General features: G+C 38.6%; 1 protein-coding gene across 2 annotated transcripts in view; it reads right to left on the bottom strand.

Moving 5' to 3' along the window:
* The window catches only part of trpc4a (transient receptor potential cation channel, subfamily C, member 4a), a 54,363-nt gene that overhangs the window by 14,841 nt on the left and 16,315 nt on the right, over positions 1 to 23,207 (bottom strand). The window contains exons 1-3 of one of the 2 annotated variants that reach the window (XM_063896192.1): positions 7,429 to 8,100; positions 3,925 to 4,154; positions 2,660 to 2,878 (exon numbers count right to left, since the gene is read on the bottom strand). In XM_063896192.1, the coding sequence (XP_063752262.1) occupies positions 2,660 to 2,878; positions 3,925 to 4,083 (378 nt within the window). In that variant the 5' untranslated portion in view covers positions 4,084 to 4,154; positions 7,429 to 8,100. Of the gene's footprint in view, positions 1 to 2,659; positions 2,879 to 3,924; positions 4,155 to 7,428; positions 8,101 to 23,207 lie in introns of those variants that run through there. The other variant, XM_063896191.1, reaches the window with a different exon arrangement.

The following is a 23,207-nucleotide window of genomic DNA, read 5'->3' as shown; positions in this document are numbered from 1 at the left end:
CATTTACTTTGTTCTCTATGTGGGAGGAGGATGGACATCAAAAAAGCTACATCAAACCGCCTTGGACTGTGCCCAAGCGCGGATCAGGAGGAGTGCAGGCTGCTAGATGTGAAGTAATGATATTAGCGGAGAAAACAAGCACAATAATAACCCTCTTGTTCTTGTAATGCATATTTGTAACTCATACTAAAATGAGGCATCCACCGACAGCACAGTGATCAAAATTAGCATCTGCTGCAACACACAGTATGATTTTTATTTCCGTTGTGCTGCTTTTTTGAGAATCCCTGCTGACTCCTGTCATCCCACAAAATCACAAACGCTGTTTAGAGAAAGCTGGTATAAAATGGGACACCGAGCATTTCTATTTTTCATGACACCGTGGAAAATAAGCTCAAATCTACGTGGATTCAAACAGGATGACATGCTTTCTGTGTTATATGGAGGAAAGAGGGATTTCGTAATGTTGCTAGCTTAATGTCTACATGTACGTCTTGTATGTGACTACAAAAAAAATAAAAACCAACAAAACACCTGAAGCTCCGTATAATTGAGGCAATATGAGCTCTAGTGTTTGTGCCTTTGAGAGATGCATATCTCCACTCTGAAGAAATACATGATACTGTTCATAATGCTGCCATCCTATGCGACAACAAGCCACAACACTTCTGAGATAATAACACATCATTCAGACAGCCTGCAAAATACAAATTCAACAATTCCAGCAGAGCACAAAATGAATCTCCTTATTAATGAAACTTCAGAAAAGACACTGATAGGAATACATGTTTCCCAGTCTGCCATTTGATATAACCAATTAGCTTCTCTTGGGGAAATTTGGTAGCACAACACTGATCTATTTTCACAACCTACTCATGTAATGGGAAGACGTACTATCACACAAAGACATTAAGGGAAAAAGGGGAAATGTGGCTGCTTATTGATGTCACAGCTGAGGGGTTCGGACGGGATATTTTTGGCCTCTATATCTCATTCGCCCCACATCCATTTAACAAACACGACAGAGCTATCTCTTGTGTTTGAGCTCTCTTTTGTTCCCGTATATATTGTTCATTTTCCTTTCATTTTCCCCCTTTTCCACAGTTTCAATTTATTCTATCAAAGACAAATGCACATCTTCTAAAAGGCACAGAAATAACGTCCACCCTTCAGTTGATCAATGAAGCCATAAACAGCTGTTCCTTTGTGGTTCATGGTGCATTACTTCTAGGAGAGAGGAATAGATCATGTGAATTCATGTATGTGTGTTTTCTAGTCAGTACAGTTCTTGTGTGGCAGGAACCATTAAAAACACAACAAAGAGAAACCCTCCTTGAGTGGAAAGCAATCAGTGCAGAGGGGCATCAATCTGAAATTAATTAGTCTGTTTTTTGTTTTTGATAACAGCAATTAAAGCTCTAATCAGGCACTTCTCAAAGAGTAGGTGCATGGGTTGAACTGCAGCGTTCTCCAGCGAATCAGCCCTTACGAAATAAAAGAAGTAATATTATGTTGCCTTGGAATATACTGTATATACATCACATTTTCTCTTAGTGGATGCTCTAATTAAATCTCATCCTGTAAGACCTGTTACATTTCCAGAAGACAGAACAAGTCTTGTGAAGGCATTCTTTTCAAGTTTCAGCTTTTGTTGTTGTTGTAAAACAAAATGGGTCAATTTTTTGAGATTATATAAAAAGCTTCAGGCAACTGCATGCAGCTTGTAACCTACACAGTGAGAATAATGTAAAACTACAGTTTACTGCTCAAAACATCATCATGTTATATTCTTCATATAATAAAATGTACTACATTTAAAACAGAAATATGTTGTTGGCATTTATTACATTACTGGCTACTAGACCCTGTGCATTTTCACCTCATTGTTCGGTTTTCCAGGATTGGAAGCACAGTGGGGTTTGGAGGTAAACAATACGTAAGGTGTTAGTTGCACATTGCATTTGTCTAAAATACCATAGTCTTTCATACACTGCCCAGCCAAAACAAAGGTCACAAGCCTGTGGGGGGCAATGCTATGATCTGGGGTTGCTGCAGTTGGTCTGGTCTAGGTTCAGCAACGTTATGTGCCCAAAGAATGAGGTCAGCTGACTACCTGAGTATACTGAATGACCAGGTTATTCCATCAATGGATTTTTTCTCTCCTGATGGCACAGGCATGTTCCAAGATGACAATGCCAGGATCCATCGGGCTCAAATTGTGAAAGAGTGGTTCAGGGAGCATGAGACATCATGTTCACACATGGATTGGCCCCCACAGAGTCCAAACCTGAACCCGATTGAGAATCTTTGGGATGTGCTGGAGAAGACTTTGCGCAGTGGTTCGAATCTCCTGTCATCAATACAAGATCTTGGCAAAAAATTAATGCAAGACAGAAATAAATGTTGTGACATTGCAGAAGCTTGTGGCAACGATGCCACAGCGAATGCGTGCTGTAATCAAAGCTAAAGGCGGTCCAACGAATATTAGAGTGTGATCTTAGATAATAAATAGCAGAACATGGACTGGTTGCAGGAGAAACTTGAAGAAACATGTTTCAGGAGCAAAGTAATGTCAACAATGATCCTTTTCTAGTATCCTTAAAGCTCACTCTCTGACACATAATACAGTCTTAACTTCAACTCCTTCTATCCTCCTTACCTGCATGCCACCGCTGGGCTTCTTGTGATTAAGCAGCAGCTCCACAGCTCCCACCACTTCCTTGCGGATGGCGTGCAGCAAAGCATCACCGACATAGACGTTGAAGCTCAGTAAGAGTTCAATGATTTCCAGGTTCTCGTTCTCAATGGCAATCAGCAGAGCCGTTCGGCCGAGAGGGTCGATGCAATTGATATTGATCTTGAAGTAGATCTCTGCCTCCTGGAAGAAAGACAGTGTTTGATCATGTCAATATCATTGATCTTTCTTGATTCAAAGAGAAAATAGTGTTTGACATGGAAAACCTGTTGATTTTATGGAAATGTTAAAGCCTGACACCTGTCCTTACAGAACAACTCAAATTCCACAGAGTTTGGCTCTAACAGCTGCAGGAAAAAAGATCCATTTCCTCGAGTAATGTTGTGTGGGGCTAAAGATTAGCCTACATTTTAAAATGAAAACAAATCTGGAAAAAATCTGGACAGAAAGAAGTGAGATTATCAGACTTCTCTAGGCAGCCCTTATCTCCGCTTGAGGCAAAAAGCTCAAGGCTATATTTTGTCGCTACTAGCATAACATATGCGAATATCTGATTGAACTGTCGCTAGTTGAGTTGTACTGTGGGTAATGTATGCACCAGGTTTTGACAAGGGAAAACAGTCTGTGTAATAAAAGAACCAATTTATTTCACTCGAGTGCAATGCTAAATCAAGGTGTACTCTTTTCAATAGTAGTTGTGGACGTCATACCTGATCATGGCAGCAACATATTAAGATAAAGGCCTTAAATGTTAAAGCTTTGAGAACAATAATGCTGGTTTTAGATTAGGAATTGCTTTCTAGTAAATAACTGAATAGTTTATGTGTTTCTTCTCCTTTCTTACCTCACTGCATCTGTCGTTATCTGCATGCCAAGCCCCCTGTTTGTTTTTGCAATATTTTGTAAACCGGGGGCCAAATGAACAGGTGGTTTCTAGCAATATTATCTGTCTATTTAAGTTGTGACACTTGTCAAGGTAAGTAAAGCCCCAGATGTTGTTGGAGCTGAGAAGAGGATAATCTGAAGACGATAAAATGCTGCTTAGAAATGTTCAAATAGTTTCTAAATAGATGTTATTAGATTTGAGCTTTACTTTTTTACCTATTCAGCCATCCCCAATGAAGGGTTTCAGCTGCTGTATTCATTCATGCATTTACTAATCAACCTGTCCAATACTCAATGCACGTATAAATACAAATACACACATACAAATGCATACACACACATACCTCCAGCGCCTGTTTGACACTAGCGTAGTCCCCCTTCTCCACAGCTCCGAGGTAGGCTTTCTCCAATGGCGACAGCTCCGACTCGGCCCGCACTATTCTCAGCGGGATGCGGTCCCGGTAGGAGGAGCTGTCAGTCCGCCGGTAGTACAGCTGTGACATCTCCCTGGGGTTCAGCCTACCAGCACTCGGCAAACTCTGCTACAGCTGCTGCCAAGCCGGGGGAGTTCACACTAGAGGGGGCAGAAACAAACATGTTGGAGAAAGAAGACACTTGTTAGCTTTAACTGAGAAAGAAAAGATGAAAATGAGAGGAAGAGGAATTCAGGGATAGAGGTCAGAGTATAATAAAGACAGATAGAGTGGAAGCATGTCATTTCTGGCAAATCTACCCATCAAAGCATCACCTGCTGTATTTACCTACCATTTCAAAGAATGACTGCAACTGTATTGAAGTCTAGAGCATTTAACGCATTCTCAAACTCTGTAAATTGAATATAAATCGACCAAAATGATTTTAACTGAGATCATTTCCCGAAAACTAAATGTCACCAAATATTTTACCCATTATGCTTTCTTTTTGCAGTAGGAGATAAATAAAAGTCATGTTACTGCATTTTTGTATCTGTTTTTACATCAGGTAAACCTAAACTCAATGTTGAAAATGGAGGAAATGTTTGCAGCGGTTACTGTTTCGCTGATACACATCATGATACACAACAGCAGGCTTGAAGTGTCGCAGCTGAAGACCTCTTATTCTTGACTTACTAATGGCTTTAGTTAATTTCATTAGCAATGCTTGCAAAATGATCGACATCAGCTGGTTGCCTGGTGACAGCAAAATATCGCTTCTAGCACTGTGCAGCTTCACAAAAATAATCCTTCGCAGTGACACTGTGGAGTGACTGTCTTCCAACAAGGAAAAGGTCAATATGTTTGGCACTGGCTGTCTTGAGATCTACATATACATTGTCTTATAAAATACTGAATACATACAGAAGATGAGGAAATTGTACAACAACAGATATCAAAAGTTGACTTATAACCCTTATAACGAGCTAATTCTAATCTATGTATATGTATAAACACTGAACAGAAGTACAAAAAGTGAATACAAACACAAGGGATTGGCCGTTTGTAATCTTTAGAGAATATAAAACAACAGGGGACTTATAGGAAAAGAAAACAAGGGGTGCAGGAGATGGAGAGGATGTAAATAAAATAGACATAAAGTTATTGTTACCTAAAGTGCATGAAGCCTCCTCTCTCTTTACTATCTAAGGACAACTTAATCTGGCTCTGTCTCTATTTAATACATATGTTGAGGATTAACAGACTCACAGCCCAATTAATTATAAGCACAAGAAGAAAAATAGCCGTTTGTTTTATAAATATGTGTAATTGTGTCCAAAGCTCTGTCTTTTTTTAGAGGAAATAGCTTTACAGTTTTGAAAGCACACTTATTCACTTACTTTCTGAGAGCTTATCAATGCCACTGTGATAACTGTACAGATAGAAACTAGCTAGAGGTAGCTTAGCACAAAGGGCAAACAACAGAGACATTTGGCCAGCCCGGTTTGGTCAAAAGATATGAAAATCTGCCCTTACAGCAACTCTAAACTGCATAAATAAATGTTCTTGCAATTTTGAGTAAAACCATACTGTGGTTTACAAAAGTTACTTCATTGTTTTGTCGCTTGTGTAGTACCTGCCTTAAATGTCTGTTAGTTGCTCAGAAACCTCACAGTGACGATAAGACCTCAGCAGGAACGAACTAAAAAGCTTGATAGATGCTTTTAGGGAGATTTGATACCTTTGGGAAGAACCATATATACCATAAAGACATGCAAGAGGTATCACTCAATCATCTAATCTTCCTGGCAGCAAGAAAGACAAAAACGGCCCAAAAGTTGAACTACACTATTCCGTAACTTGGGGGAAAATGATCAGTTTCCCGTTTAAACTATTTGACCTTGAAGTTTGAGCAGTAATTTTCTGAGGCAGGTGGCAAGCAATAATGTCATTGTTCAGGTTTTGAACTAGCAACCACAATGTTCCCATAGCCTAAATAAAACTAAATTGGTGTAAACTTTTTAGCATTACGTCACCTGCTGTTACACTCAAGGTGCCATTTTACTGAAGCGAAAATGATCTACAGTTTCATCCCTCAATGAAGGAAAATAACCTTTAAAAATCATCTTCTGCAAGAAACATTTGCTCCACTGAGAACTTTCTTTCTACAGGGAGACCTTTTAGTAGCTGGATTTCACGCCTCATTGCGATCTTAGGCCTTAGTTTGATAATGAACTTTGTGGACAAATCTTCCTTTGAATCAAAAATACCACTACACTGACGGCACCGGCACAGTGAGGTCACTGAATAACGGCAATCTTGCGATGGTAGAGAGTAAACATCATGCAGGCAGATTGAAAGTAAGCATGCACAACAGGAAGGAAGACTCTGTAAAAGTAGAACTTGAAGAAATACAGGAGTATAAACATGTATTTAAACACTGACTGCTTCTCAGTAACATTTTGGAAGCAAAGAAATAAATAAAATTAACATGATTTTAATCTATTGGATATTTAAGTTAACTCTTTTTAAAAAGATACATTGTCTTGTATATTTTCCACTGCTAGTCATGGTCTTAACAGTTTATGTGGGATATGTGAGTTACTGTTTCATTGATGGATGTACAAGGTGAAGAAATAAGTATCCATCATGTTTTGGTGCTTTTTGTTCAGAAGTTTAAGATAAAAATTGACATAACATATAGTATTTCACCTCAGCCAAGTATGTGCTGGTCTTTAAACTCAAACTACAGCAGCTATAACGTCAGGCCTCGACCAAGCACAAACACCATTACAACAATAGGATTTGTAGATGGTCTGCTGATATTTGTGTCTGCTATTATTGAAACACACACATACACACTGACTCAGCCTACTGTGCTGAGGGCCTTTTCCTTAGTAATCACACTTGAACAGAAATCAATACGTGATTTAGAAATAGTAAATCGGTTTGGTTACACAAGCACTGCAGCACCACTTAAGTAGTGGCAGGTTGGGAATATGTGGAACAAAATCTCTTCTAAAAGTTGATTTTTTTTGTGCTTTAGCTTTGCAGTGGACAATGAAACCAATTTGCAGAAGGCTGTCCTGTGTTTACAATGGCAGTGGAATAAAAGCAAATAAATTGTCAGCGTACTAATGAACGACAACAGGTCTGTCTAAATTGGCAGGCTGTGCCATTTGGTGCCTGCCCACACTCACGGTTGAGATTGTGACATTTTTATTTTTGTATGTGTACAAGACAAATTCTAGGGATTAAAAAAGAAAACTGGTTGTAAAAATAATAGACTCTTGTCCGTACCTATATTTGGTCCTTTCAACAGTTAAAAGCTGAAGGACCGTAAAGGAAAACAGTGTAATATTTACTGTCTATACACGCTTCTGGCGTTAAAGCCATTTATAGCAAAGACTAGCATTCAAGTAGCAAATAACTAACCTTTGAGATGTTGGGCATTTGGACTGCGCTCATGGAGATCAATGCTGTTCCTTTTTAGAAAAAAATCATTCGCCTCAACTTCTTGAATGTGCTTTCCCCCTGCAGTATGGATTTGCAGAAAGACCCTGCTGGTTTAAGCGTCAGTGCCAGATGATGCCAGTCCGTCTTTATTTAGTTTTAAGTGTAGTCTGCTGCCTTCCACATCATTTTGGAGAATTGACAGTATCCCCACTGTACATCCAGATTTAATCAGTTTACATCACGACTTCCATTCGGTCTTGTGTGGGGAAAAAACGCAGACCGGCGCTCACCGCATTCAGCTCGACGCGCAACACATCCTGGAGACGAAAAACAAGCGACAACGAAGTTTGCTCGGTGAATTACACCAGGTTCAGAAACGAGTCCAGTTTTCCGCAGGGTTTTTTTTCCCGCGGATTTTCTTTCCCAGTCGACTTAGCCACCTGTTGGTGGATGATAGCGCGAAAAGCTGCACCTCCAGGAATTAACGCAGAGCAGCCAGATGCCTGGCAAAAGGTCTGCGGAGCGCTGCTGCAGACTGGTCGTGCGCACTTGGAAACGCATTGAACACAGTGCCACTGCAACAGGGGGCTAAACTATAAACAAGACACTTAGCCGTACATTTAGCCTCTCCTTCAAGCAAATTAAAATAACACTTTTCTAGTTGGTTCTTGTCTCAGAGAAGTGCATCTAAGATAAGAAAGACAAGACAGTTTAGTGTAGATTATTCCAAGAGCAACGCCTTCTTGATTTGCATTAAGAAGAAAAGTCAGCTGACCCCAAAAGAGTCCTCATTTTTAGTCATTTTGAATCATACACGATTGAAACATATGGTGAACACAATTCATCATTCATCTTATGAATAAAAGCATAACATTGCAGTGAAAAAAGACACCATATAAAAGGCAGCTATAAAGCCAGCTATATTGAAATCTATTATTTATTTTTTTAATTCCCAAATTGGGATCAATAACGTAATTCGAAACAGCTTCTAATGCCTGTTACTTGAAAATGTCAAAATATTGTAGTTCAACCTGAACAACATGTTGAATTCTCAGCTGCAGGCTTATGTGAACTCCAATGTTTCACAAGTGACAGTTTGGATGGGATACTATATATGAACGACACATGAAGTGGACACCTCCACTCCGGTCTTCATTAGTGGGATTGACATACTTCATATTCTCAGCCCACCCATTATTATTCAAACACAAAAATCTCTCTCTCTCTCCCTCTCTCTCTCTCCTCTCTCTCTCTCGTTGATGCAGTATGTTCTTAATAATAGTTGTATTGCTGTTAAATGTCTCCTGACATGTTTATAGAGTCTCCAGGCCAGACTCATTCCGTGTGTGTGTGTGTGTGTATATTGGCAGGACTTCCATTTACACCAGAGATTGTACTGAAATGTCACTGCGTTTTGTGGTACTGGGACAGTTGTTTGTATGGATTGGACAGAAAAGGGTTATGTGTTTTTTTTACGAATCCATCATTGTTCTGTGTTGCCTTTCAATCTACAGGAAGTAAAGCCTACGGTAAGCATTTTGTATAATGCATGCTCAACAAATACCATCTTAGTCTTTGAAGGAAAAAGAAACCTCTGCTTCGTCTTTGCAAAGTCAGGCTTTCCTAATTAAAAGCAATTTAAGGCTTCATGTCCCCGTTTCTTTCTCTGATACCCTCTTTATTAAATGGCTGTTTTTCGGCGGGATAACAGCGTTCCCTGAAACTCAGGGAAGCCCACATAGAGACATCTCCTTGTTGCAGCTATCCCTTTTTCTCCCCTGTCTTTTTGTATCAAGTTCATTCATAATTATTACCTTATATCATTATAACAAAAGACTCTTCCCTTTGAGGGTCAATAACTGCATTAGTTAATCCAATCTAACTGATTTAGGAACACACATACTCACAAGTAGGTAGAAAATTGACACTGATTGAATTAAATGGGGCATATTAGTCATTCCTCTAAGCATTCTGCGGCAGTAAATCATACATGTTAATCAATAGTCGATTAAGGTAAACTATACATCAATTACTCTCTGCTGGTTCTTTTCTCTTTGCCTGAACACAAAACAAAAAGGAAGAGATTCAGGAGAATGTGGAGCACATTTAAATAATCTCCTTAACACTGCAGAACATAAACTGTGTGGTTGATGGGTCAGAAATCAGACAGTAATATTGATTCTAAAAATAGCCCTGAAGCTAATTCTTCTCCCATATAAGGGAAATCATTGCGGCAAACAGTAGTACTTCCCTCACTTAAAATGATGCATTCAGTTTTTGTTTCAGCTGGCTCCTGACTGCATAAACCCTTTTTTATCATGACAGGAGTGTTTTTGCACTAGATAAAAGCATTTTGTAGTGAAAGGAAGCACAGCAAGACTGTTGCACCAAGGGGATTTTGACATAAGGTCCTGCCTTATTCCTCTCATTAGTAGTGCAGTGTAGTTTTACTTGTTACAGCCTATTGCATAGTGGGTAAAACCCCCACAGCGTTAATGCTGTGCTTGTTGACAAGAGTTCATTTCGCTACTTATTTAGCTGCTGCAGCACATTTTGAGCTTTTTGAGGTTGTGACGTCAGATATGTCAATGCTGAATTGGAGGGCAATACGTTTTCACACAAAGTATTTGCTGATGGCCATTTATGAAGAGAGTGCTCTTGTAAGTAAAGTAGCATGAACTCAAACAGATGGTTTTCTTATCAAGGTAGGAGGAGACTTAATAGAATGTGCGGCAGGCTGTCTCTGCGGTAAGAAAGCACATAAGCACCATCTCTGCCTGTGCTATTCCAAAATCGAGCTGGCAGTGTCCCTTTGCAGCCTCCCCTCTCTCCTCATCCTGCCTTATCCCTCTTTCTTGTTTCCATCTCTGCCTCACAAACACTCTAACACAGTTGTTGAAAGCTTAACAAAGTGTTGGGCTGCTCTCCGTCACAGAGGTGTGTGAGTGATTGTTACCTGAAATCTAAACTTGGGAGCTAACCCAGAGTTTGTCTCTTGTCTCCACAGAAACACAGTGCCATCCACATCCTGCCCTTTGCTTAAGAAAATAATCAGGCACCAATTTCAGGAAGTTACACTGCTCCATGTTTATAATCCGTTTTTTGAGAAGGCAGTTACCCTGTCAACATGATTATTCAAGTCACATGATTTATAATCCCTCGTTTTTTGTGTGGGAGTCTTGCTTTATTTTGCGTCCATGGCTCTCCGGGATCTCTGAGGTAAGGGTGGTCTTCCGAGGTGTTCAAATCCTCATTAGTCTCAGGTTCTCTGAAAAGCCACCGGGTAATTAAAATTGATCCGTCTTTGTCCTACCTGGAGATGTACTAAGACTGAGACTGCCACTCTGAATACCCTGGTTCATACATTTCAAAAACATTTTCTAAAAAGTGGATGAAATATGTTCAAGTTTAAATAACATCCCTGTTGTAAAAGACAGCAGGAACAATACACAAAACACCTTGTCATAGTTTTGTGTTCACCTAAAAATACCTGTACATAGAACTGACTCCCACATTTATTTGGTAGGAAATGTTTTACTGTGTTGATTGTCCTTTTCTAATCCAACATGTGTAATGGGTTTATAAAGCGCATAGCTTTGATAAAAGAAACCAGGGTTTATGTCCCAGAGACAACTCAGGTATAGCAAAGATGTGGCATCATTAAAACAATGTTGTGCTTTGAGTCAACGTTATCTTTTCAAATAATCACTAAAACAATGAAGCTTTCCTCCCCTTCACGTTGTTGACAATCACAAAGCAAAATGAATAATTAGTACAAATTCGTTTATTAACAGTCTTGTTTTAATCCCCTCCGCTTCGAGTCTAAACTTCCCCTGTTTTTATTAGCACCACATCAATAATACCTTGAGGATGGGTAAACTTTGGGGAAGTTAAGTTAAACTTGAGGACAGTGTGTATTATTTCTGTAAGATAAGGTTAAATAATTTGTGTTAAGGCTTGTTAAAGGTAAAACAAAAGTGGTTTATTTTAGAGACTCCAGATAAATATCATGTGATTGATGGCCATTTATCCTTAGAAATAAATAAAGAACAGAGAGTATACATTTCAGTGGCTTTTGAAAGCCATTTCCTGTATACTGCTGATACACTTTCCACTTTCCAGGAGCTCAATGTGAGGGATGCCAAGGATGAGTAAATAGCTCTTCATAAGAAACCGCAGGTTGCAGCAGCAGAAATGGCTCACTCTGCACGACTATCACTCTCCAGACCCCAGAGAGAATAAACAGATTTGAGTTGAGAACACACATTTCCTCTTTAAGTACATCCTGAAGCTCTGGGCAATCGTCAACAAAAGCTGGCCCTCATGACAGAGGTGGTTTAACTGCGATGCAGAGATGAGTCAAGCACGTTGAAATGATCTTTGCCTTGTGAAACAATATAATGCTTCATGTTTCCCCATTACTTTTATGGCTGCCTACAATGTTTCCACAGCACTGTATGATTCCTTGTGATCTGTTTTTTTTTTTTAAACAATGACCACCAGTGGAGAGTTTTGTTTGGGTGATTAAACTATGAAAGGTTATAAAGACTTGTTTGTTATTTTCTCCCATTAAAATAAAAGGTTAACCTCTGTATCCTTTAAAAGGAAATGAAGTGTGTCTTTTACACTCACTCGAACTACTGTTTTTGTTGTGCATTAACCATGGTTTTATTATCTGGACTCAAATGAATGTTGCCCTTGAAATCTCCAATCTCAGTTTTGAAAACCACATATTTTAACTATTTATGCCCATATTTCTTCTCATCTCTCACCTTCAGCTGCACCTTTGATAGAGCGGAAAAGCATTGCTAAATTTAAAGTCTACCGTCTGCTTTTGAAGCCTTGTTGTTCAAGTATTCAGTTAAAGTTTTTAAGCCTTTCCCCGTTGACAGTAAAATAACTAATGGATGGTGAATAATAAAGGATCAGCCTTTACTCTAGATAAATGTAGTGGTATACATTCACACACTGAGTGCAACAAAGCGCTTCACTTTACATCCAAAACAGGACAGGTTTTTTAATCCAATATAATAGGCTTTTTCAACGGCGAGTCGTAACGTATTCGGAAGCTTAATTAATTTAATTCTTAGCTGTAGTTTTCTAATGAATCCAGCACTCTATGGCAAACACACCTACTTGTTGAAGGCAGTGTAGAACGTCGGAGCAATCAGCTTTAAAAATCCACTCTACAACCACAGTGGCTACTTTAAAATAAAGCGATTCACTTTCCTATATTTTGAGAATGCAGATTTAATGATTTCCATTTATGTATACGTGTGCACACAATGTTTTTACGACCCTTCATCAGATTGACAACATGCTTGGTTGGTGCATTGCTAAGGACCGAAGGAAGTGCGTTGTTGAGTCTGAAGTTGTTTGGATGAGAGGTTCTTAAGAAAGCTGCCAGCAGCAATGCCACAGGCCATGCAATCACCCAAGTGGGCACTTAATAAGTACCCTAAATCCAATGATGTTCCCTAGATTTGAATACATTCAAGTAAATGTTTTGCTATTTGCTTCCAAGAAAAAAGAGAGAATGAGGTGTCTTAGTAAGTGCCCCAAAGCTACTGACATTGACATTGTTACAGAACAACAAAGTCTCCGTGATGAAGATGTTGAAGTGTATAGATTTTGTCATTTAATTTGGAGGATTTCACTGCAAATACTGCCTTGAACACATTCGAGTAGATATTCGAACGATGCTGTAGTTAAATATAATAACACTACATTTAGAAAAATTGGTTTGCAAGACAGCCGACTCCATCTCTTGCTTTGTGTCTAAATGATGGACTGATAAGTCTGAGAGGATAACTGCTGCAGAAAATCTTACAAAGATTACTTGTATCCTTCCGTACTCCTTAGTTCAGACTACAACGATCACTGATCATAGCTTCTGAGTATAAAGTATTGAAAGTAAGAGTTACTCCAGCAATTTACTGCACTTCCCTTAATGTTTGGACATTTACTGCAAGAGTGACAGACTTTATAAATGGTCAAAATTGATGCCACAGGGAGCGACACATCCTGACTTTTAGAAGTCAGTAGTACTCCACGTGTTATATTCATCTTTTCACACATTTAAATCAAACTTCAAGACCTGTTTCAGATTTAGTGTTATGTACAGTTTGCAGTTTATATTTAGAAACTGTCAGCATTTCGTTGGAACAATCCACCACTGGAAAAGCTTTCAGGCAAAGCCAATATTCTGGAAAACAGGAATTGGCACCAAATGTATTTCTCTGGTGGCATAAATCCTTGCTTAGGAACTGAGGTTTTTCTGCGTGGGTTGCTTTCATATCAGTCCTGCAGCATCAGTATTTAGCCAATTCAGCATTGCATTCTGCAAAACCACAGGGGCAATGTAATCATCCAAACTATTTCATAAGCATCAGTAAAACTTGCACATTTCCAGAATATTTTATTACAAATTCAAACAAAGGTCACTCTTAACCTGTAACAACTCTGCTATAGTTTGCAATCAAATAAAAATCTTTTTTTTTCTTCATTAAATCCAAGACAAAAAAACATTGGTAATTGAACGGCATACATAATGTTCAGAACACCCATGGAAAGACACTGTGCCAAGTCAAAAAGTGGACCGGAAAGCTTCAAATGTGGTTTTATAATTTACTTCATCAATGATATGCATTTAAACAATAGCGTGTTGTGAAAAGTGAGTATATATATAAAAAAAATCCTTCTGTCATTAGTGTGTGTTATGATTTATTTTTATACATTATAATGTTTGTGTACATCATACATTTATAAAATGTAAAAAATTGAATGGGCCACTTCAGGCTATTGTTTTTAAATGGGTTTATAAAATTGAGAAAATCCTGTTTTACTTGTCGAGTCTTAAAAAACGTTGGAGCTATTTCTTACCACACTTTTAATTGGAAGTTTTTTCTTTTATTTGTTACTTTAATCAATACCAATTTATACTAAGTGAACCGTCCATGCAGGTTTTGCCTTAGGTTACTTTGAAAAAGACACATGGCTACTGAAATACACATTAGCCTCTGCAGGAATCAAACCCCCATTAGAGCTAATTTACTGAGCGTCCTTACTCCTTCTTTCTGTCATCAATTTCTAGCAGTGGGTATATCATGCAGGGCCAAAAGGACAACCGCAGAGATCACCACTACACAACGTACCAGAGAGAAATCACTGAGGGGCGCCTAGTGAAGCTCGATGTACTGTATGTGTTGCAGCATCAAACACATCTGTTTAATGCCCTGTGAGTAGCTTTGTAGGGATACTATTGGGATACTTTTGAAGCTTGTCCATCGTTATGCTCTGATTTTTTCAATCCATTTAATAGACATGCTGTGAATAAAATCCAGAGAAGGTAGCTCAGTGGTTTGAATATCCTTCCTCACTTCATTTTCTCTATGCCTTCATACTTAAAAAAAAAACTGCACCAGATGCATTTGTGGTGCTTTCTTTCCCCAATACATGTTGATGCTCTTTTAATATCCCCCACCACTGCAGGTGTGATGTCGATTTTCTTCTGCTGTTGATTTCCTCCCAAATCTCAAACGCATGCAAATCACCGGGACTGGAGGCTTTAAAGCACCCGTCTGTAATTCATCTCAAATACGTCAGTGAGACTGGAGGATTTTAAGCACCCATTGGTAATTACATTAGACAACACGATTGATAAGCAAGCAGCCAAAAAGTATTTTTCTTACAATGCAGCAAAGATTCAAGGACACAATGTAGGAAAGAATGACACTTCGTCTAAAAAGCAAGGAATCACCTGGAGATCTGCATTGCACAGAAAATGGCAATCAATCTGAAAAACATTGCATTTGAAAGCATTTCAGAAGAACTATTAAGGACAAGAACTAAATTGCAAGAGGGCAATTATCAAACATTGTCAAATCAAATTAGAATTGTCATGTCTTGTAGGAATTAGAATGAGAATATAAAATACATTATGTTTAAAAGCCTTTCAAACTGTTGTCTCCTAATTATTTAAGTATAGCGATTATACGTAATATATGCATCTGTCCATACCTCCTCATTCAACAGTGTAAAGTATTTAAATACTTTCAATGTATTCCACATATGTATACATTTCACATCCTTAATCTTTATTGTTGTTATTGTAAATATTCTTCTCTCTTTTTGCACTATTTTATTTATCTTATTTGCACCATGTATGTTGAGTTGTTGGAGGAGCATGGGATATAAGATTTTCATTGCCAACATATACGTTGTATATGCTGTGAATATGACCAATAAAACCTTGAAACCTTGAAACCTAAGCATGTGTTTAGGGTTAATGTTAAACAGGGCAGGGGGGAAATAACTGGCACAGCTACTATTGCTAAGGCTTCTGTTATCCCTTTATGCAGTAGTGTGCTGGAGAGTGTTTTTAGTTATGGGGGGCGAGCACGTATGCTTTAGGCATCGGTGTGTCCGCATTATATTTGGCGACAGACCTTCTCACTTCGGTGAATCCATGTGTGAGCCTCTTTGCCCCAAGGGAGCTGGTGCAGAGCCAGGTGTTGCTCCCTATCTGACCCATCTATCAAGGGGGACACCCAGATGAGAGAGACTAAAGTCCTTTAATTGGGAGCAATGCTACTGAAAGATGTCCTGGAGCAAATCACAGAGATGACAAAGAACGAGAGTGTTGACATGTCGGAAACCACAGTGTTTTGAATCTGAAATCAAAGTTGGAGAGAGATGGGATTTCAGTAAAATACTCTGTTCAGGCTTTGCTTTTTCCCCTCTTCAAATAATAGTGCACACCTAGGCTATTCTAGTGTTTGACAGACATGCTTTGTGCAACCTTCCTCTGACTAACACTGAAGCTATTGATTTTTGCGATTGCCCTCTTACCACCTTCCTCTCTGCCTGTCGACTCAGATTTAACCAAGACATCATTCTATTTTAAAACATCCTTCATTTCACAGTCACTAGGCACTGCTTCACTCAAATCCCAGAGCCCTGAAGATTAAGTAAAGCAATAATTTTCCCACCAAAGTAGGGGATTTAATTATCTCTAGCAGGAGATTGTGTGTTTGGTTTTTGTGCGTATGTGCGCGTCAACAGCTGGCCCAATTGCCCTACACATTTTTGTAAACCTTTAGGAGTGTATAATTAATGACTTTCCATTTTATGTCAATTTTATTCTGTCATCGACTGCAGACTTCTGACGGCTATGAACAGGTTGGTCGGATCCACAACTGATAAATAACGGCTTCAGTTTAAGTTCTTGTTTCCGCTAGGGTTTACACACTTCTCCTGTCCAAATATTTACTTTTCTATCCATGAGTATTCCTGAAGTTCTTTCCATCATCACTGTTGCCTTCGATCGAGCAGGTAGTGTGTGTTCACAAAGCTAGTTTGGTTGAGAGAGAGGGAGTACACATTCCTCAAACACATGGCTAAAAACGCAAATTTTCAACTGATCATTCTTAGAAAATCTGCACCTACCAACGACACTATTAACTGGTAACTAAAATACTTGGTTAAGGAAAGATCAACAGAAGCCACTGAAAAGTCGTAGGGCATAAACTGTGCTTGAACTGAATATTTGTTCAATTTACCAAAGATATTTATGTTACATCTGCGTTTCACAAAATGTAGTTACTGCCAGAGTTGTTTTCACTGATATCTGTCTGTCTGAATGGCACAACACAAACATTCATTGAGGCTCTACTTCGTCTGTTGATATACAGTATGCTGATGCTATTGAGACAAACGCTTTGAACTATCCCTTGGTTGTGTGGGAGGATTGCTAACAGACTGACAATCTAACAAATCCTGGGTGACAGTGATTCCTTTTTGAGATGCAATTTATTTAGTTTTTTACAAACACAGTGTTCATGCAGTTGCTGCCGAATGTTCCTATAATTTAAGTCGCAAAGAATTCCTTCTGCTTTTGGTTAAGAAGGACCTCATGAAAGCTCCATTTAAAAAAAAGTGCCCTAGTTGCAGGCGTACAGAGGCATTCCTTTGAATTCTGGTCCCTCTGATTTTAGTTTCTCAACTTTTCCAAACTTTTCAGGAACGAAGGTAATTGGGCAAAACTAAAATATTCATGTCCAATATTCTCAAAATAAAAAGAATTGACTTGTTACATTTTCATGAATGTAGAATTCTGGAGAAAGGCCTTTCATTAGTATCAGCAGGTAAATAAAGCCTACCAAACACATGAAGGTTTTGCGTACACTATTTCCCATGTGGTCCTTTCACCAAACCTCTTTAAATAGTCTTCAAACCCATTTGTTTATGTCTGACATACCCTACAGACATACTTGTCATGTCTGCTTCTTTTCTATTTAGCACTGCTAGGCTGCTGCCTTCTCCTGCCTCTCTTTTTGCTTTGTCAACCTGTACCTTTACTTGACACACAGGGGAAGGAGGAAAGAGGATCTATGATAACTCTACACAAGATTTTCTAAACCCAGATACTTTTAATTGTGCCGTCTTAATGATACACTGACAAGGACACATTTTGTTGCCTTGTGGATGCAGCAGAGACTTAAATGTATCTCCTAAACACAGGCTTTACATGACCCTGCTCCCCCCACTGAGCCATTACGCATCATGCTTGTACCCCTCAGCTTTTCAAAATACACAAAGATGTTCTAGTGCTCTGGAGAATTTTGATTGCGGATGTAATTGTGATCTGTCATTCACACACATGCACACACACATCTCCAGTCATGCTTGTACTAATGCCTTGGGAGGTAATTAACCTTCTCGACCTTTCCAAAGGTATCAGAGTCATGGGTTATCAGACAAGGGATCCAATCACAATGCAAATAAAGGTAAGTTGAGCAGACAAATAGAAGTCATGTTTCATGTTGCCTAAGGTGAAACCCCCGATGGTTAAATCCAATTATTTGCTCAAAATGCATTGATTGTGTATGCTAATAGGGTATTAAGCAAAATCAGAGGGAAAGGACAGGCAGTGTTAACCTTAAGAATAATAGCCAGGACTAAGAATGTGGGAAATTTAGAGCGACACATAACACAGGCTTTGACATCTAATCAAACTGCCATTCCGTATTACACAACGCTTCAATAACCCTGCACTTTGGACCAGCTGTGCAATTATTTCAGCCACATGTGATAACTAAAACATACAATGTGTGGACAACAAATCAAACACTCACTGTATATCCAACATAAGCAAAAAAAGAAGCACTAAAAAGTATTTAATTGGGTTTTGTGATGTGTGCATTCTGCAGTGGGTTGCATATAAAAAGAACAAGCCCATTGTTGGCCAACCACATCAAACACACATAACCAACATACAAAATCAAACCAAATGCACAGGGATGAGAGAATCCTGTCACACGTGTGCTGGATATAGATCATTTCATCATGATGGTCTGATTTGTATGCTACTGTGCGAGTATGGACCGAGGGCAAGAGGAGAAAAATACAGTAAAAGGACTGAAGGGTGAGACACACTCAGGAGGAGGAGGGGATCTGAATGTCAACATACTAGGATTGGAAAAAGTACTACAATATTTCATGGTTCCAAATATAAAGGATGTTCTCATTGGGAGTAAGACGAACTATTTCAATGGGATCTTAAGGATAAAAGTACTACAGCCTCGATTTTACATACATACAGACAGTATTTACTTAGAGTTTCATTTAGTGTTACACATGTTTCTTACCATTATGAATTATACAAGAAGACCTCAGCCCCAGGCTAATTAAGTGGAGACAAGCAAGTAAAAACAGCTTTGTATTTGCAGGTGCGTACTGATACGTCACAAATTAATATATCAACATAGATAAGTGCATGACTTTGATATTCTAGATTTGTAAAGCTTTGTAGCCTTTGTTTCATTAGGGTAACATTTCAGTTTCTTACATTTGTGATCATTCTTATAGCATTTAACTGATCATAATAAATGATAATAAATAAATGCGTCTCGAAATGCAACAGGATTCTAAAATAGGACATCTTACAAAACTGAATTTGTGGTGACAGAATCTTGGTGTACTTATTTACTTGTAAATGGAGAACAAGTGAAATTACTGCACCAAATACCGCATTACCTTTAAATGGTTCATGCCCACAACACGGAACATGATGTTACAGACTTTTATGAGATAGTGGGGTTAAGTGCTTTGTTTGTCAGCCCTCAGAAGGTGCTGAAGGGGAGGGTAGGACCCAACAATTCACATTTGCTGGTTACATAAGAGCAGATAAGAAGAAAAATCCAATAAAACTATAACACAAAGCAGAGAACTAAACGGAAATAGAACTAAGGAGTCTTTAAACAGGATATAACCATTGGTAATAGGTCTCATTTTTAGGTGAACTGGTGAAGCATGGTGATAGCATAAAACATTAGGGTTCACTGCAGTACAGTGAACATTTGAAATAAGAATTTCATTACTGCATAATTCTCTTTTTGATTATCCTGGTTTTACCCTCCCTACTCAATTGAGCAGTAAAGAGCACCAGCTGAGGATATCGGCATGCCCTTCAGGTTGTTTCCTCTTTCCCTCATGCCTCTTCTATAAAAATGGCATACTTTCCCTTTGATTTACGTGAGATGTTATGCACCATCTATATAACTAAGCAACTGGGTTCCTTACTTTTTATATTGCCCGATAGGTAGCTGGCTTTTCTGTGTAATTACCTTGCGTGGGAACAAAGCGACAGCAATTTGTTCACAAATTGTAATCAAGCATCTTGGGAGGAGAGAGAGAGTACTCAAGCCTCTCTGAGGAAACCATCACCATGGAAATGGCCAGTGTCTGAAAATACCAGAAATGATCAGTGCGCTGTAATTATAGGTATAGCAACATGTACTCCATAATCTATTGTAACTCTGTTTTCTCTATACAGAAATATGCATGCATTAAAAAAAAGTAAGAACTGAAATGTGATGTGCAGGTGCGTATGGTTTAATGACGAATCACAACGCTCTTCACATCTTAAATGCAAGATTACAGACATGTCATTGTTGTAGCTTGTTGTGTTAGTACATAATTAATTATATACTATATCTATCCCCTACTTATCTTTCACAAAGCATTGTATCCTTGTGGAGTATGTCCTTTCTGTAGCAATTAGAGATCTTCCATTCTTCTTCAGTTGCTGGGGAAACAATGAACAAACAATAGCAGGATTTGGTACAAGTTTCTCCAAGGATTTTTTGTGAGAAATAAAATCGGATAAAAGCGATGGTACTTGGAAGAAACAGTAATTAGGTTGAGACAGTAGTTTGATTATTGTTCACGTAACATGACATTTCTTTTAAGCAGTGTAACCCCAACTGCTATTTCCTTCAGGTTAATGGGCTTGCCTGCAGAGAATGAGAGTGAAGAAAATGTGTGAAAGGACAGCATCTGAGTGAGGTCAGAACACTAACTGACTAAAAGGCTTTTATTTCTTCAGCCTTGAGAGGGAAAGAGAACTGTAAATCCTCCTGGGGCCCTGCCAGTTAATGTCACAGCATTAAGCTGCACGTCCATCTCTTTATGTACCGTCTGTGAACAGTCAGGTCTCCTAAGGCTAAGGTGCAGGGGAAATTTTAGTCACAGTAAAAGTAAACCAATCAAAAGAGCAGATACAGAATGTGATAAAATACCTGTTCATTTTTATGGACAATACAGTCAGTTCTTTTTGTTCCTTGTAGACTGGTTATCCTTCATTTGAATGCTTTCATTTTATCAGTAAGATTAGCCTGTAGAGCAGTTTGTGCTTCCCTCAGTGGTCTGCAGGTGGTAAACTGCTTTTTTATTCATTAAGCCATATGAGAACAGGTCAACATAATTGGAAAACAATTGACTAAGGGAGCAACATAATGGATTTCAGCAGGAATAATATGTGTAACCCTATCAGGGTAATTGGCTTCCATATGAAGTTTATCCTATTACAGTGAAATAGAGTATGTATCCCTGTAGTACTAGGGGTAGAACTGTCAATATTTTAAATCAGCTGTAGGATAGGGATAAATAAAGCAGCAATAAGCCAAGCGAGGGACAGAAAGTCTTCTCTTCTGTTTTAATTAAAATTACCTCGTAAAATAAAAAGCTGATTTGCTGCTGCGATATGTAGACATAAATATCTCTGTACAACACACAGAATTAAAACACCACTTAAAGATGCGTGGACATTTACTTCTAATGTCAGATACATGTTAAACATAGATAGATACACACACATATAGAACCAAAGACAAATGAAGCCCACAGAGTTGTTGTAAACATTAAGGCTCAAAGCATTTCAATAAAAGGGATTGAGTAAAACACTACAGGAATACTGCGCAAAAAGCAGCGAACAACCAAGAAAAAAAGCTACAAAAAGCAGCATAAGAGCACGTTTAACATGTGAGAATGATAGGAACGGTGGTCTTTTTATTTAAATAATTTGCTCCATCATCAAATGAACAGTGTGGGGCCGTTTGACTGTTATTTCTCATTTGGAAATAAACACAAGCAGTTATTTCAGAAAGTAGAGAAAAAGAGATGTTAAATGACCCTGATGCAATTTGACTGTTTCCAGGAAATCTGAGCATCGTGTTTGTGCCTGCAGTCACTAAGCAGACATATTTGAAATCACTGGAGTTTGAAAGCATGGAAACTGAATGCGGCTCAGCTAAAAGATAATAATAATAATAAGGAACAACTGCTGCACAGTCATCACAACATCATATCCTCGCTATGATGGGTTAGCTTGTTCTGCTGCAGAATCTATGTACATGTCTTGTTTACTTGGTATGAATGCTGCAGAATACTTTATTTTAGAACACTCATTCATCCTTCCAAATAAGCTGCTATGGATCATGCTTCTGTGGTGTAGAACAATGAACATGTATTTTACTCTGGAGAATCTAGTGGCATATGGTATCAGACACTCTGCAGCATTTCTTATGAAAACTTCATGTTTTTATCCTTTAGCTTGTGTGACATGCCATATTCCAACAATGAATGCTAACATAGGAGGAAAACTCCAGTGCTGTAACGTGGCACCAACTGTATGAAAACACAAGGTAAACAATAGGCTCCATATTCATTTATAAATTCATATTTTCCAATGGTGTACACATCTATTTGATACATGTGTTTCTATGATCAGTAATGCATGTTTACCTCCAGAAGCATCAGATATCAGTGTGATTATCTATGCATTATTTTTGATGTGACACTCATCGAACCTGGTCTGTGACTCATTTTGCTTAAACACTACTCTCTGTGTGTGGCTAATGGCACCACAGCATTATCTGGCTCTTGTGCAGTATTTCTATGTAATTTTCAAGGCCGTGTTTCAAACGGCCTTTAAGTCAGTTTGTGTGTCAGCAAAGACACAGTGTGAGTCTATGTCGCACCAATCGGCTACATCATAGTAATGGTAGAATTAGTCAATGAAGTACAACATAATGAGCTTCAGGGACTTGTTGTTGTGCTCATATGTATGCATCATACCAACACTGAAGCTGAGGGTATGTTTTTTAAGGGTAGGTTATACAGTACAGTGTTCTCTCAGATAATCAATAGGTCAGTCGGTGGAGGACATGGACTTTTAAAAAGGATCAAGTGGCAACACAAGACCCTGACCCCTCTTCAATTAGAGCTTTGTATTAGTGATTTCATTATGTTGGCTTTGCCGTCTTTCTAACTCACCCCTCTTAAACAACAAACACTGCTACCAACTCACACAGTAATCCAGAGATTCTGACTGATGTCTCATCCATCATATTGTCTGCATTTGTTTCTTTATTACTTTTTCTAACATTTGATCAATACTGAAAACTCCTCATATATCA

Source organism: Eleginops maclovinus, chromosome 11, assembly GCF_036324505.1.
Source record: "Eleginops maclovinus isolate JMC-PN-2008 ecotype Puerto Natales chromosome 11, JC_Emac_rtc_rv5, whole genome shotgun sequence".
Taxonomy (NCBI): Eukaryota; Metazoa; Chordata; class Actinopteri; order Perciformes; family Eleginopidae; genus Eleginops; species Eleginops maclovinus.
Note: the sequence above shows the minus strand (reverse complement) of the source record. Positions and strands in the feature narration are given on the sequence as shown.